The sequence below is a fragment of the Macaca mulatta genome, chromosome X, assembly GCF_049350105.2.
Source record: "Macaca mulatta isolate MMU2019108-1 chromosome X, T2T-MMU8v2.0, whole genome shotgun sequence".
In the NCBI taxonomy this organism is placed as follows: Eukaryota; Metazoa; Chordata; class Mammalia; order Primates; family Cercopithecidae; genus Macaca; species Macaca mulatta.
In genome coordinates, this window is record NC_133426.1 from 83,909,792 (window position 1) to 83,927,027 (window position 17,236).

Below are 17,236 nucleotides of genomic sequence, written 5' to 3' on the forward strand. Positions count from 1 at the left end.
TGAAATACCTCATAATCCTTAGAAAAAAATGGCATCTTGGATACAAGTAAAAAAAGGTTAATATTTTATCGACTTACTAAGCACATGACAACCTTGGCAAATTCCAAGTTACAAATCCTAATTGTTTCCTTTTATAGATGCAAATGCCATTTTTTACAACTCGAAATAACATTAAGAGAACCCACAAAAATTTCTAAAACTAGGGGCCAAGAGCTCTTTTTTATTATTGCTTTGCAAATAAATTCAGTATCAGTCCTTACAGAACAGGGAAGTAACATATATGGAACAGATTCTTTTGCAATCCTATACTTAAGTATGCCATAAAGGTTTTTATTCTCAAAGTGGAATTGTCTGCACAGATCCTATCAATATGGTATGTAAAAACTTGGTAATTTTATGATATTACCAATTTCCTTCCCAATATTTACTTCAACACTATCCATAATTGTCATTAACCTGCCTTTTTTCTATGTGTACTCCACTATCCACTCCATACCAACACTGTCAACTATTTTCAAATAAAGACAAACAAGATATTGCAAGTATATCTATTTTGGCAGCAAAACATCAGAACAACTAGGGGTAAAAGGCAGAGTCCCATTCTGTACTGTCCCCTGAAAAACAGACTGAAGAAAACCTACAGAAACCTCTCCAGCCTCCTACTTGTCCCTAGTTCTGCTAAGGCAGTGTTTCACACCCTGAGCTAAACATTAGAGTCATCTGAAGAACCTTTTTAAAAACAGCCATTCCCACCCCTAAACCACTGAATTAAAACTTCTCAGACATTTTCTTAAAGTTTCAAAGATGATCCTGATGTGCAACCAAGACCTTGATCAAAATAAGATGGTAGATTATAATTCAGAAGAAGCCACTCAAAATGCTTACATTCACAAATAAAAAGGAGACAACTAAAAAACAAATTGGCACCATACTTAAATAAAAAACAAAACATCACATATATTTCTCACCCTTTTAATTTTCTCTTTTGGGTTTCTATTAGGTTTAAGGTCCAAAGCACTATGGACCCAAATATTATCATGAATATTTTTATTTGTAAAAACTTTTTTAAAAATTTAAGAGCTAGAGCTCACTCTGTCACCTAGGCTGGAATGCAATGGTGCAAATTCAGCTCACTGCAGCCTCTACCTCCCAGGCTCAATCGATCCTCCTACCTCAGCCTCCTGAGTAGCTGGGACTACAGGCACACACCACCACACCTGGCTAATTCTTTGTAGAGACTGGGTCTCACTGTGTTGCCCAGGCTGGTCTCCAACTCCTGGGCTCAAGTAATCTTCTGGCCTCAGCCTCCCAAAGTGCTGGGATTACAGGTGTGAGTCACTACACCTAGCCAGAAGCTAAAAGTTTTAAAGTTTAAGAACACCATCATACTGTTTTAGAAGATAAAAGTAAACTTGAAGGTTTACTATTTATGTTGCTAAAATTTTTATTTATTTATTTTTTAATTTTAAAGATGTGGTCTCAGTGCATCACCCAGACTGGAGTACAATGGCACAATCACAAGTCACTGTAGCCTCAAATGCCTGAGCTCAAGCAATCCTCCCACCTCATCCTACCTAATAGCAGGTATTACAAGCCTAATTTATTATAATCACATTATTTACAAACTCCAGTTTGATCTTGGGTATTCATATATTCTGTATTCGTTTTAACAGAAACAAATACACCACAGCATACTTTTTCATTTCAAATAATTATTCCATTCAGATAAACTAACAAGATAAATAAAATGTAGAATCTGAATGTTCATCCAATGTTAAGTAATGCTTACTAAGCATCTTCTGTGTGCTTTGGTGCATATATCACTCAAGAATTAAACAAAACTAGGTAATTCTTTGGAGATTTTCTCCCACATGTGCACAAGGAATCAAATATAAGGATATTCACCACAGCACTAATTAGAAAATTAGAAAATGAAAAATTGGGAATAGCTTCCTATGCGGGAAATGAATAGTGACTTATTGATACCACATAATTCTATAGAGCAGTGAAAAATAAGCAAACTAGATGTACATTTACTGACATGAATACAATTCAAAAACAATGTTAAATGAAAAACGTTCCCAAATGATATATACAGCATATTATTTTGTTATATTTTTAAATGAAAAATGTTTTATGAATACATATATAAAAAACATAGAAAAACATGCACACACATGCACATGCATAAAACTTCAAGATAATCATTACCTGTGGGGTGGGAAGAAGGGGAAATGGATGAGAGTAGGACTGAACCAATATTTTACTTAAGTGAGATCTGAAGCAAATATGGTAAAATGTTGAAATGTTACTTTATGTACTTGTTGCTGTACACATGTTTAAATTTTTTATTTTTAGTTATGAAATATATTTAAAATTGTAACACAGGGTATAAATGAAAAAGAGGCATTTTCATTTCTGAGCTCAATACATTTTAATGGTTTTAAAGAGAACAAAATTATTGTGTCATGTAAAAAAGTTAGGTGTAAAATATACTTTCTAACAATTAAAACTGGGAAAAGAATGTCAAAACAGGGTATGATACTGAAATTTTTTTTTAAAAAAATCCGCTCCTGAAATGTTAACTTTAGCCATATCTTTGTGTTATAATATTATTCCAAATCAATATAAGACTTTGTATATAAAGTTTACATTCTTGACAGTTTCCTACGTTAGGCTTCAATTTTGGAACTAGCTTTCTTAAAAAGTTTAAATATTATCTACACCAATTCAGCATTTCAGATCACCAATTTATCTATATATGTGTATATAAAGTAAACCTAGTGTTAAATTTCCTGTGTGATTTCTGACAGCTTAAAAATGTAACAAATCATTAAGATGAAAATAGGCATGAAAGATTTAAGTGCTACTGATAGCTATAAATGTTATGTATTCCCTGAAGCGTGATACCAAAACATTCCTACACAGAACATTCAATAAAATGTTCCTGAAACTTATCAGCTGAGACCAAATGCCAGCAGCATACCAAAGTAGCACTAGGAATACCCTCATCAACAACAGTGGTTCTTTTATTCTTTCAGCCCTTATCCACATTTCAGACACTGACTGCTCCAGGGTCCCTTCCCAAAAAAACACCACTTAGACACTCTGTACACTAAGTGTACACAATGCAGAACACTTAGTTATTTGTCTTCTCTAGAGAACCTATGATCAGAGGAAAGAAACTCTTACTACTGATCTTTACCATCACTTTCTAATTGAGGATTCTCTTAAATTTTAAGACTACTACCTTAGCTTTAATGAGCTCTGTTGCTGCAATGGCAGTTTCCCTACTATGAACTAGAGTCTCAGAAAGATTCCTTATGCTCAAAAAGAGTTGACTACCCCTTTGTGGACAAAAGACTAAACACTATTTCCTTTATTTTTGCCAACAACCTTACAAATTATTTAATCTGACAATGAATATATATAACATTTTATAAGTATAGATATATTTTACTGGTTCCATCAAGATAATCATAGCATTAAAATAAAAATCCACACAAAAATTTCACCAATATAAGAGCTTCACTTTAATTTCACAATTATATAATCTGATCAATATTAAATGGATATGCTTTCACTACACTTCTACTTAGAAATTTAGTGTCATGTTCTATCATTTGGAGATTCATTCCTTTTATAGTTATGAATTCTGGCTCTGTTAAGCTGCCCCAAAATATATATACACACCATCTAAGAATCACACACAAACAAGTGGGACACATAGTCCACTATCATACATTTCTAAATAAATACAAACTTTTTATAGATGGTTAGCCAATATTGAGAGAGAGAGAGAGAGAGAAAGAGAGTGTGTGTGTGTGTGTGTGTGTGTGTGTGTGTGTATATGCATGTGTGTTAATTTTTTTGAGACAGGGTCTGACTCTGTCATCCAGGCTGCAGTGCAGTGGTACAATCACGGCTCACTGCAGCCTTGATCACCTGGGCTCAAGTGAGCCTCCCACCTCAGCCCCCAGAGTTGCTAGGACTACAGGCATGCGCCACTATGTCCAGCTGATATTTTTATTTTTTGTAGATATGGGGTCTCACCATATAGACCAAGCAGGTCTCGAACTCCAGGACTCAAGTAATCCTCCTGCCTTGCCTTCCTAAAGTGCTGGTATTACAGGTGTGAGCCACCACTCCCCACCGTTTGTGTGTTTAAGGGAGGATAGACAGACAAAGGGAGAGGCGCCTCCGGCAGACAGAGGGAGGGTTATCAGCTCTAGCTCCCTACTCCTTCCTACTTATGTCCATGTTGCTGTTCTTAGATTAATGGATCTGAAACTTCAGTGTACACAAACTGGGGTACATTCTTGACCTCATCAACAGAAATTCTAATTTGTGAGGAGTGGAGTCAAGGGACTTGCATTTATAATACCCCAACTAATACTAATGCAGATGTATGTCACTCTATGCAACTCTAACTATATATAAAGTTACCTGGAGGCCACAGACAAGATTTTGCATAAATCTAAAATTCTTTTAGGGTTGGGGGGGAAACATAGTATTATGGCATATATGTATTATAGAACATGTGGAAGAAGGAAATGCTAAGCTTCTTGAGATAACTTAATAGCCACTGAAGGCAAAGGTGTTTTGATAAATAGTGTTTAACCTTTTCTGCTTCAGAGCTCAGAGAGAAACAGAAGTTATATTTAAGTAGTGCTTTTAATAAACAAAAGGCAGAAAAGTGGAGGTATTTTTAGTAAGCACATCAGATTTTCCAATATGGTCATAAACAGCAATTTAAATTCATGTTTCATTTTCACTTGTATTTACCTCCGCGTTTTTTGAGATTTTCAGTTTTCATTTTACTTCTGCTTCTAAATTCAGGCCCTTTAAAATCATCTTTGTCTTCATTCAGCACTGGCTCTGGCTGTACAATCACTGTACCTAGAATGATTTCATTTAAAAAACCATTACACATATTAAATGTGCAAGTGAAGTACAAGACTTCAGTTCAGATAAAGCCAACATTGCTGGTACATAGTTTGTTTCTTTCAAGCTTTAGATATTGGTATAAGGACCTCACAAAAGTAAATAAAACAGGGAAATAGTATAAGGGCCAGGTGTCAACAATCAGTTTATTTGTTGAAATATAGTTCATAAAAACAGGAAAGGGAGGTATTATGGCGTGATTAAAAAAGAAATGTGTGAATCAAATAGAAAGCCTCAACCCAGTTCTGAATTTTTATAGTGCCTATCACAAAAGCTGTTATGAATATGAACATCTATGCTAACTTCCATAAAGAATTCATAAAATATGTGGTTCAGAGGGAAAAAATTTTTAAAGACATCCTATTTTCATAATCCAAATCATAAACTCAGAAAGATTTTTAAGGGTAGTTTTATACTGCAAGGGAGGGGTATTGGTGGGAGAAATGAAGTTCATTCTATTACTCCTGTATCTATTCTGCAGCATTTCCCAACTGGTATGTCAAAGCTTCAGTACTCTGTAAAGTCCTTAAAGAGTTTTTAGAGATTAAGATACTTTAGCTAAAGTACCCTGACAATAAATTGTAGAATGAGATCATTTGTTGATCCCTATGTTAATATTTTAGAAAGAATGTCCTTCCTTAACTATAAAACATGTGAATTGAGGAGAGAGGCTGTCGATTTAAGTTTTCATTAGTTCTCTCAAGAGCAAATAAGACAGGCATAGTAAAAAGGGTTTAGGTCTCAATGTTTACCTACATTACTTGGCTTAGTAACTGGCTATCATCGGCAACAATCAAGGAAGAAAAAGCAGGTAGTCGCCAGGGGCTTTCTCTGAAACATGGCTCTATGTTACTCAACAAGCAAATTTTGACAAGTTATAACATCTAGTTGGTAAATGAGTTTCTGAGTCTCTGAAAGGGTGTGGGGAGAGGACACAGAAGATTGAGATTTTAAAGATTGTAGTAAAATTAAATAATCCCCACCAAAAAAAGTTATTCACAGCAATCATTCCATGTATATACTCTCAGAGAAGCCCCAGCATTTGAAAAGAACTAAAGATTTTAAATTAACAACAACAACAACAACAACAAAAAAAAACCTGAATTCTCCCTAGAGATTCTTCTAGGGAGAATTGGAAGCAAAGCAGCAGAGTGAAAAGAGCACTCACTAGGCTTTGGATTCAAGCAGACCTGGGTTGAAATCTTAGCTTCTCAATTTAAAGCTGAAAAAGTTCCTTGGGTTCTGAATTTGTTCCTTTATCTCTACAAGCAAAATAATAACTACCTTACAGTGTTGTTTTGAGGATTAAAGGAGTTAATTTTGTAAGAGCCTGGTACTTATTATATATACTCAATAAATATTACAACAATAATATAAACACCCAAATTTAACCTTATGAAATGGGTTTGTTTTTGTTTTGGTCTGACAGAATTAGGCATAGTTCAGGTTAGTAACATCATATGCTGACTTTCTTCCACAGTACCATTAAAACAAAAGTTTGAATTCCTATTTCTTACATCATAAACACTCCCAGTGACAACCACTGAGAATGTAAAAATCCAAAGTAAGTCACCACCTATGGGACTTAGACTCCCATGTTAGTTGTTTCTGCCCTTGGCCACCAAAACCATTATGTAAAATTGTCATAAATGATTTGCAAAGCTAAGTAAGTGGTAGGCCCCTATCTCTCATCTTTCATTAATTTCCTTTCCTCATTTCATTTATCACCTTTTATAACTTCTAATTTATCCTAGTCAAGGAAAGTCCCATCCCTCCTACCTACCGTATTTTTTAAATTTCCATAATTTGAAAATGTGTCATAAAAACATAGGCAGGGAACAAGGTTTAATAAGCACTGCTATAAAAGATCTATGAGAATGAATTTGAAAACTCTGCCAAGAGACTACAACATATTATTTAACAAAGAAAAAAAAAATAAAATTTGACTCTTTGAACCAAGTCCCCTGTCATTCTCATCATCCAATTATATTGCTCTCAGATTTGAGCTATGAAGAGTCCAAGATACTCATGTGGCTTTTTCCCCCATTATTAACAAAGTTTTATGGTTAGAACTTCAACAGTTGAGAGGTATGTGACAAAGTTTTTTTAAAAAGATAACAGCAAGAAATACAACTAAATCTATCTATGATAGTTAACTTCAGCTTCTAGCCTTAGGGAATTTAAGAATGCAATAAGACTAAACTAGACTGTAAATGATTTTTAAGTTTTCAGGAACGGTCATTACATTTTTGTATAAAGCAGGCACATTAACATTGACTGAACCAAAACCTAATATAATAAATTTTTAAACTTGCTTACACATTGAAGTATAATTTGGAAACTAAAGCCCCTTGTCTAAAACTCGATGGAAAGAAAAAAATAGATTTCATTCTTTACAAAACTAACTGAATATTCCAAATTTTTAACTTCGATAACACACATTATCATCAGCATACAAATACATTTCTAGACAACCACTAGGAAAATGCCATGTTTGGTCTTTTGTACATAGCTAACAGTAATCAAGTTCCAATTTTATAAAAATGATGTTTAAAAATTCATTTCAACTTTAACTTCATGAAAAATTAACACACATTACCTTTTGGCAAGCTTTGCATAGTAATATCATTTTCTGAATTTTCATTAGATGCATCTTCATTTACAGTTTCGTCATCCAAAGGTTTTTCATCATCTGATTCTACATACTTTGTTACAATTGAAGGTTTCCTATGAAAGAATTAAGTTCATAGAATTATGAACATTTCTGACAACTGGAACAATACCCAAAGAACATAAATAACATGTTGAGATTGAGCAGTGGGTCTCAACCAGGAAGCATATCAGAATCACCTAGGGAAGCATGTGTGTCTACACTGTATCACTGAAGATTATGATTCAATAGGTCTGGAGTCAGACCTATTGAAGGCATACGCATTCTGAAAAAGCTACCAGGGAGACCTTGGAGGACACTCTTCTTTAAGAATCACTACTTTAGAGAATAAATTAATATCAAGCAAGCTTGGTTTTTAAGAGACATTCCCACTGCTTAGAAACAATGAAAGTCCAATAGACTAAGCGGCAAACTTCTAATAAGAATTATACTGCACAGTATATTGGGAATTATATTATGTTAGAAAATAGTTTCAGTTTTTATGTATGGCTTCACAATTTAGCAGAAAAAGGTGTTTTTTACCACTCTTTTTTCTCCTTGTAACTTACAACTATGATGACTAACTCCCCATCCTAGACAATTTCAAAAAACCCATTGTCTCATAAGGCATTCAAAAATTATTTTCTCCTTTTTCAAAGACATATATTGTCTAATGAAATAAACTACATATTGCAAGGGCCACTAATACATAATAAATCCTTTAAAAACCCTTTAAAATTCAAAGTTGGAATGAAAAATAATTGTTAAAATCAGGTGACAGATACAAAGGGATTCATTATATTATACTTATCATTTTTAAATATGTATATTTGTATAGAATAGTTAACTCAGAATAGTGCTTGACATGAGTTCAGAAAAAATTTGGTTCTAGAAACAGAAAATAACCTGAAAAAGAAAATAACTTTTTGTCCCTTCAACATCAACCAACCTCTTTGATCGTGACGATCCTGAAGACTTGGATTTTTCTGAAGAGCTAGTTCCCTAGATGTGAGACATAAATATAAAAGTGAATAAAACTCTCAAAACAGCACCCCTACAATTAGCTATTTCCCTATAGCAACTTCAATACAGGGATATAATGAGATGCTATTTATGTGCCTAGAATATTTTTCTAAAAGGAATTCCAAAAACTAATTATCTACCACATAAGGAACACAGATGCAAAAATAAAAATAAAAATAAAAACTAATTCTCATTGACTGCCAGGTTTCCTTGGCTGAAGATTAAATTTCTCGTTTTTCACATGGTTGCTGTCACATGCTGCAGGGGATACACTGCTGTAAAATGATCATGGCCCCAGTCAACAAAGACAAAACAAAGAAGCAGAAGTAATCAGATCTCAACAGAAGTAGGGAGTTTTAAGGCTCTAAATATGTTTCATTATTCTCTAAGCTAACATCTGGCATGAAGTAACTTCTACAACTTGCTTTGAGATACTAAACTTACCCTCATTTTGCCAGTATAATCAATATATTTTACTGGATTCAGTTTTTTTACAATAAGTAAAAATTTCCCAAAACCATAGTTGTAGACCTGTGTATCAGGCAAAGGACCTTGTTATGAGTTGCTAATAATAATGCTTAGCAGACTCTAGATACCAAGTTTTGAGAGATTTCACAACCATGAAGTTCATGCCCATAACATCCACCTCAAACACCTCTGGGGTAATATAAAGACAGTTAAATATCTATCTGTTGGAAAGTCTTCAGCTGTCTGACTTTAGGTCAACTGCTGAAGTGAACCACAACAATAACAGAAACAATGAACACCTTCTCAAACTGGAAAATAACGAAACTGAAGTATCATAATGACAACTGGGTATCAGTAGCCTTCAACACATACATGTGTCTAGAAGCAATCTAACGACATATGCTCTAGTCGGTTAATAGTAACTAACAAATATCTCTAAATAATTATCCTTACCTCTTCCTTGCTGTTTTCCATCATATCAGAGTTACTTCCAGAACCACTGATTTTATCTAAAAAAGAAGAAATAAAGAACATTATTTATCTCTTTGATGCATTATCAAATAGAACATCAATACTTATAACTCCATAAACCCATTCTCACACTATGAAGTCTGGCAGTATTGTTAACACACTACTCACATTAAAATATTCCTAGAAGAGTTCTTTCACTAGAATCACTCTCCTTTTGCATACTAACCCCTCCTTATAAAGCATGAAATCTCTATAAAGATTACTTTGATATAAAAACATTTCCAGTTGCAGTTTATAAATATTACAAGACATTTCCCAGTAGAAGAAAATTTAAACTATTACACTGAAAATAAAAAACATACTACCAATAAAGTATATTTCATTTCACCATAAAATACTGGGAAAATAACAGCAAACTAAACCAAAATCAAGGAGAAGGAAATAATAAAGATTATGGCAGAAATTCATGAAACGGATGAAATAGGAAATAGAAAAACAATAGGGGAAAAAAAAAAAATCAATAAAACCAAAGAGTAGTTCTTTTTCTTTTCCTCCTTTTCTTTTTTTTTTGGAGATAGGGTCTCACTCCATTGTCCATACTAGAGTGCAGAGGTGCTATCATGGTTCACTTTAGCCTCAACCTCCCAGGTTCAGGTGATCCTCCCCTCTAAGCCTCCCAGGTAGTTGGGACTACAGGTGCGCACCACCACACCCGGCTAATTTTTTGTGGAGATGGGGTTTCGTTATGTTGCCAGGTTGTTCTCTAACTCCTGGGTTCAAGTGGTCTGCCCACCTTGGCCTCCCAAAGTGCTGAGATTATGGGCATGAGCCACAGGCACCTGGCCAAAAACTAATTCTTTAAAAAGATGATCAAGCAGGAACTTGGCCATTCAAGTTGGAATCTGCTAGGGATTGTGTAACAACTTACCTGCGGGGGAAGAAAAGATGAACAAACTTTAGGCTAGACTGACCAAGAAAAAAAAGAAACAAGACTCAAGTTACTAGACTCAGAAATGAAAAAGAGGACATTACTACCAAACTTACTGAAATAAAGGGATTATAAAGGAATACTATGAACAACTGTATGCCAAAAAATTAAATAACTTACATGAAATGAACAAATTCCAAAACACAAACTACTAAAACTGACTCAAGAAGAAACAGTTGTGAATAGATCTGTAACAACTGATGAGATTAAATCAGCAATAAAAAGAGCTACCCATAAAGAAAAGGCCCAAACGTTCTCACCACTTAATTATAACAAACATTTAAAAAAGGACTAATACCAATTCTTCACAAACTCTTCAAAAAACAGAAAAGGAGGCAACATTTCCCAACTCATTTTATGAAACTAGTATTGCCCTGATATAAAAAATCACAAATAGAGAAAACTACAGGCAAGTATCACTTATGAATAAAGATGCAAAAGTCCACAAAATATTAGAAAACTTCAAATCAGAAGACAGGCTAGAGACTGGGAGAAAATCTTTACAAAGTAAACATCTGATAAAAGACAATTATCCAAACTCTACAAAGAATGCTTAAAACTCAACAATAATATAACAACATGATATTAAAGGAAAAAAAAAGAAACCTATGTGAACAGATACCTCACCAAAAAAGATATACAGACGCAAATAAGCACATGAAAAAATGCTCAACAATATATGTCATTAGGGAATTGCAAATTAAAACAATATACCCCTACACGCCTATTAGAATAGCCAAAATCCAGAACACTGACTATACCAAAACCTGCTGAGAAGGGTATGGAGCAAAAGAAACTCTCATTTATTGCTGGTGGGAATGTAAAATGGTACAGCCACTCAGGAAAACAGTTCAGCAATTCCTTACAAAACTAAGCATACCATACATAAAGCAGCAATCACACTCCTTGGCATTTATCCAAAGAAGCTGAAACCATATATCCACAAAATAACCTGCATGGAGATGTTTATAAACATCTTTATTTTATATAAACATCTTCGTTTACTTATATAAACATCTTTATAAGCAGCTTTATTCATAACTGCCAAAACTTGGAAGCAACCAAGATATCGTTTAGAAGATTAATGGATAAACAAACTGTAGTACATCCAGAAAATGGAATATTATTCGGCACTAGAAATAAATTAGTTACCAAGCTACAAAGAGACATGGAGGAAACAAATGCAGATTACTGTGTGAAAGAAGCCAGTCTGGAAAGGCTACATACATATGATTACAACTATGACAATCTGAAAAAGGCAAAACTATGGAGAAAGTAAAAAGATCAGTGGCTGCCAGTACTCACAGGGGAGAAAGGGATGAAGAAACAGGCACAGCACAGGAAATTTTTAGGGCAGTGAAACTATTCTGTATGATACCAGAAAATGTTGAATGCAGGTCATTATATATTTGTCAAAAATCTTTAAAATGTATAACACCAAGAGTAAACCTTAACGTAAACTATGCATTTGGGGTAATAATGACATGTCAATGTAGGTTCACCAATGTTATATAACAAATGTACAACTCTCTTACGGAATGCTGATAGTGGGAGATGCTGTGCATGTGTAGAAGCAGGGGCATATGGGAACTCACTGTACTCTTTGCTCAATTTTGCTATGAACCTAAAACAGCTCTTTAAAAATACCTTTTTTCTGGCTGGGTGTGGTGGCTCACGCCTGTAATCCTAGCACTTTGAAAGGCTGAGGCGGGCGGATCACCTGAGGTCAGGAGTTCGAGACCAGCTTGACCAATAAGATGAAACCCTGTTGCTACTAAAAATACAAAAATTAGCTGGGCATGGTGGCATGTACCTGTAAACCCAGCTACTCGGGAGGCGGAGACAGGAGAATCGCTTGAACCCAGGAGGTGGAGGTTGCAGTGAGCCAAGATCGCCCCATTGCACTCCAGCCTGGGCAACAAGAGCAAAACTCAGTCTCAAAAAAAAAAAAAAAAAAAAAAAAAAATTTCTAATAAATCAAGGAAGACAGGAAATTTAAAATCTACAAAAACCCACAGGTAGGTAATATCATACTTAATGGTGACAGACTGAATGCTTTCCCCCTTAAGATCAGAAACAAGGCAAGGAAATCTGCTCTCGTCATTTGTATTCAATTTTGCACTACGGATTCTACTCAGAGCATGCATGTTAAAAAAAAAAATTGAAAGGCATCAGTATTTAAAAGGAAGGTATGAAACTATCCCTATTAGAGGGCCAGGTGCGGTGGCTGATGCCTGTAATCCCAGCACTTTGGGAGGCTGAGGCAGGTGGATCACCTGAGGTCAGGAGCTCGAGACCAGACTAGCCAACATGGCAAAACCCCGTCTCTACTAAAAATACAGAAATTAGCCAGGTGTGGTGGCGTATCCCTGTAATCCCAGCTACTAGGGAGGCTGAGGCAGGAGAATCACTTGAACCCGGGAGGCAGACGTTGCCGTGAGCTGAGGTCACGCCATTGCACTCCACCCTGGGCAACAGAGTGAGACTCTGTCTCAAAAAAAATAAATAAATAAAACTATCCCTATTAGAATATGGCATGATCTCATACATAGAAGATGCTAAGGAATCCACTAAAGAATTATTGGAATAGGCTGGGCACAGTGGCTCACACCTGTAATCCCAACACTTTGGGAGGCCGAGGTGGGCGGATCACCAGAGGTCAGGAGTTCAAGACTAGCCTGGCCAACATGGCAAAACCCTGTCTCTACTAAAAATACAAAAATTAGCTGGGCGTAGTGGCAGGTGCCAGTAATCCCAGCTACTTGGTAGGCTGAGGCATGAGAATTGCTTGAACCTGGGAGGCGGAGGTTGCAGTGAGCCAAGATCACATCACTGCACTTCAGCCTGGGGAATAGAGCGAGACTATCTCAAATTAAAAAAAAAAAAAAAAAAAAAGAATCATGGGAATAAAATTAGTTCAGGAAGACTGATGGGTACAAGGACAATAAACAAAAATCAATGTTATGTCTATACACTTGCAATGAATAATCTCAAAATGAAACTAAGAAAAGAATTCCATTTATAACAGAAGGAAATAATTTACAAAAAAAAAAAAAAAAAGAAGTACAAAACATACTCTGAAAATTATAAAACGCCATTAAAGAAATTAAAGATCTAAATCAGTGGAAAAACACTTCATGTTCATGAATTAGAAGACAACTTTTTTTTTAAATTAGGGACAGAGTCTCACTCTACTGCCCAGGCTGGAGTGCAGTGGTGTAATTATAGCTCACTGCGGCCTCAAACTCCTGGGCTCAAGTGATCCTCCTGCCTCAGCATCCTGATTAGCTGGCACTACAGGCACATGCCACCATGCCTGGCTAATTTTTAAATGTTGTGTAGATGGGGTCTGGCTATGTTTTCCAGGCTGGTCTCAAATTCCTGTCCTCAAGTAATCCTCCCACCTCAGCCTCCCAAAATGCTGGAATTACAGGCATGAGTCATCGCACCTCGCCAGTGATAAAACATTAAACACCCTTGAGATACAATTTATATACCATACAATTTACCCATTTAAAGCACACAATTCCATCAGCCACCAGGCCAAGCCACAAGATTTATCATTCTTATGATGCCAATGTTACAGAATCTTTGGGGGTGTCACTTTTCTGGCCAGAAACATCTGTGGCTGGTGGCACCTGTGCCAGAGTTTTGCTCGGGCCTGCTGGGCTCGTCCCGCCTATTTGGCCTGGCCGGCTACACTTGGCTCATGCCACTGGCCTGTATCCTATGCTGGCCAAGGGAGACTGCATGAAGTAGCAAGGGGTATGTGAGCAAGTGTGGGGTCCAGCCACTGCGCAATCAGACATGCTAGGGGCTGCAGCAGGGCACGCAGCTCCAGGTGCCAGCATGGGCATCAGTTCTTTCTCTGTGAGGCTGCAGCTGGACCAGGAACACCACAAGCAGCATCCACAGCTGGCACCAGGGAACACGGTGGCACCCAGAAGGTTGGAGACACCAGGAACCGCAGAGAGAGTCACAGCCCTGGCTCGGGGCGCTCCCAGGTCTGGGCTCCCCAAAGGGCTGCAGCTCTTCTTTCCTTCTCTTTACCTGCAACAAGGTGAGCAAGGGGCATGTCTCAGCCCTGTTTGTGTTACAGCTCTTTTAGCCTCATTCAGCAGGTCCCAAGTTCTTGTCCTGCACCCAAGAAGAATGAGGTACACAGAAAAGTGGAGAGTAAGCAAGATAAAGAGGGGCTTTATTGAGCAATAGAACAGCTCAGAGGAAACCCAAAGGGACAACTCCTTTCCACAGTCAGGGTATCCCAACAAGTGCTCAGCTCCTAGCAGAGAGGGTGGCTCTTCTCTGCTAGGCAAGTCGTTACTACAAGTGTTCAGCTATCAGCAGAGAGGGTAGCTCCTCTCAGCAGCTGATCATCCCATCACCTGCACAGCTCTCAGTAGAGAGGAGGCCCTAGTATGGGTGGTACCTCTCTGCAGGAAGGTCATCCCATTGACTCCGCAGCTCTCAGCAAAGAGGAGGCCCTAGAGTGGGTGGCACCTCTTTGCAGGAAGGTCATCTTGTCATCTCTGCAGCTCACAGCAGAGAAGAGGTCCTAGAGTGGGTTGCTCCACTCTGCAGCTGGTTGCCTGACATCTGTTCAGCTCTGGCTGAGCCTGGGACTTTTATGGGCCTCAGAGGGGAGGATGTGCACACCAACTGGTCCGGGGCAGGCCGAGAAAAGGCACCACAAGTTCCCACTCTGATCCATGTGACTGGCAGCCCAACCCCCAGCCTTCAGGCTTTCCATGGCCTGAAGGTGGGAACTCACCAGGGACCCACCACCTTCTACTCAGGAACCTGTCCACCTCCTGCTGCTGTTCATGGCACCCAGGCTGTAGATGCAAGGGGGCACCTGCAAGTCAATGCTGAACTGCTCTCAGCCCTGCCTCAGCTTCCCTATGTTTGTCAGTACCCAAAGTCCGGAGGGGGCCAAGGCAGCAGGAGGCTGGCGTGTCAGCAGTTCCCCGAGCATGTGCACACCTGGCCAGGCTGCAATAGCATCCAGGCTCGGCCCCAACTTTGCCCCAAGATCACAGCAGGTGCCAACAGCAGGTAGAAGCCAGGCAGCAGGAGCAGGCACTTCCAAGCCTATGAGGGCAAGGCAGGGGCCTTCCCTGGCCCCAAGAGTGCAGAGACGCCTGGGTCTGCAGCCCCCCCATGATTTGGGTGGCTGCAGCTGCACCCAGTGGGGCAGGGCTCCTGCCTGCCCCATAAAGCAGGAGGCCCAGGTCTACACCCACGATTTGGGCAGCTATAGCTGTGCCCAGGAGGGCGGTACTCCAGCCTGCTCCATAAAGCGGGAGGACTGGATCTGCAGCCATGGTTTGGGTGGCTGTGGCTGCACCTGGGGCTCCTGCCTGCTTCGTGGAGCAGAAGGCCAGGGTCTGTAGCTGCAGTTTGGAAGACTGCAGCTGCACCCAGGAGGGTGGGTCTCCTGTCTGCTCCATGGAATGAGAGGCCTGGGACTGCAGTCATGGTTTGGCCAGCTGCAGCTGCACCTAGGAGGGTGGGGCTCCCGCCTGCTCCCAAGACTTAAGAGCACAGGGATGCCCAGGTCTACAGCCACGGCTTAGGCAGCTGCAGTAGGACCCAGGGAGCTCCCGCCCCAACTTGGAAGGGGCAGGGCTCCTGCTTGCCTCTGGCTCCCACCAACTCTATAGACCGTGCAGCCCTGGCCATGTCTCCCTGCTGCAGCCAGTGTGATGGCAGCAGCCACTCCAGACGGCCCACCACTGCCATCAGCAATACTCCACAAACTAATCTATAGATACACTGCAATCTCTGTCAGAATCCCAGCTGACTTCTTTGTAAAAACTGACAAGCTCATTCCAAAATTCATATGGACCAGGCATGGTGGCTCAGACCTTTAATCCCAGCACTTTGGGAGGCCAAGGTGGAAGGATCACTTGAGGACAGAAGTTTAAGAACAGTCTCAGAAACATGGTGAAAATCCATCTCTACCAAGAAAAAACAAAGAGTTAAAATTCATAGGGAATTGAAAACATTCAGAAAGGCAGATAATCTTGAAAAATGAAAAGTATGAAGACTCACACTTCCTGATTTTGCCAGTACTCTACAGTCTTGATTGCCATAGTTTTGTAAAACTACACAACAACTTTGGTGCAACTTTGCACAAAACTGTAAAACAATGCAATCAAGACCATGGAGTACTGGTAAAAGGACAAACAGATGAACAGAATAGAATTAAGAGTCCAGAAATAAACCCACATGTCTATGACCAGCTGATTTCTTTTTTTTTTTGAGACAGGATCTCACTCTGTCACCCAGGCTAGGGTGCAGTGGTACAATCATGGCTCACTGCAGCCTCAATCTCCTGGGCTCAAGTGATCCTTCTGCCTCAGCCTCCCAAGTAGCTGGGACTATAGGCACACACCACTAAGCCTGGCATTTTTGTTTTTTTTTAATAGAGATGGAGTCTCAATGTGTTGTCCAGGCTGGTCTGGAACTCCTGGGCCCGAGTACCCCTCCGGCCTCAGTCTCCCAAAGTGCTAGGATTACAGACATGAGCCACCATGCCCGGCAGGCCCACTGATTTCTGACAAAGGTGGCAAAACCATTCAACAAAGAAAGGATAGTCTTTCAACAAATGATGCTGAGACAACTGGATAGAAACCTACAAAAAATGAAGCTGGACCCCTACCTCACAATATATACAAAATATTAACTCA

At 38.7% G+C, this 17,236-nt stretch overlaps 1 protein-coding gene and 1 long non-coding RNA gene across 38 annotated transcripts in view; one reads left to right on the forward strand and one right to left on the reverse strand.

Annotated features, from left to right (window-relative positions):
- ATRX (ATRX chromatin remodeler) overlaps window positions 1-17,236 on the reverse strand; it is a 285,229-nt gene that overhangs the window by 190,607 nt on the left and 77,386 nt on the right. For 12 of the 37 annotated variants that reach the window (XM_077989469.1, XM_077989459.1, XM_015127716.3 and 9 more), the window contains 4 exons: window positions 9,539-9,594; window positions 8,544-8,596; window positions 7,544-7,671; window positions 4,786-4,899 (listed from right to left, as the gene is read on the reverse strand). In XM_077989469.1, the coding sequence (XP_077845595.1) occupies window positions 4,786-4,899; window positions 7,544-7,671; window positions 8,544-8,596; window positions 9,539-9,562 (319 nt within the window). In that variant the 5' untranslated portion in view covers window positions 9,563-9,594. Of the gene's footprint in view, window positions 1-4,785; window positions 4,900-7,543; window positions 7,672-8,543; window positions 8,597-9,538; window positions 9,595-10,484; window positions 10,523-17,236 lie in introns of all 37 variants that reach the window. The other 25 variants (XM_077989480.1, XM_077989473.1, XM_077989477.1 and 22 more) reach the window with 3 other exon arrangements.
- The window catches only part of LOC144338771 (uncharacterized), a 102,718-nt gene that overhangs the window by 19,622 nt on the left and 65,860 nt on the right, over window positions 1-17,236 (forward strand). The window lies entirely within an intron of this gene.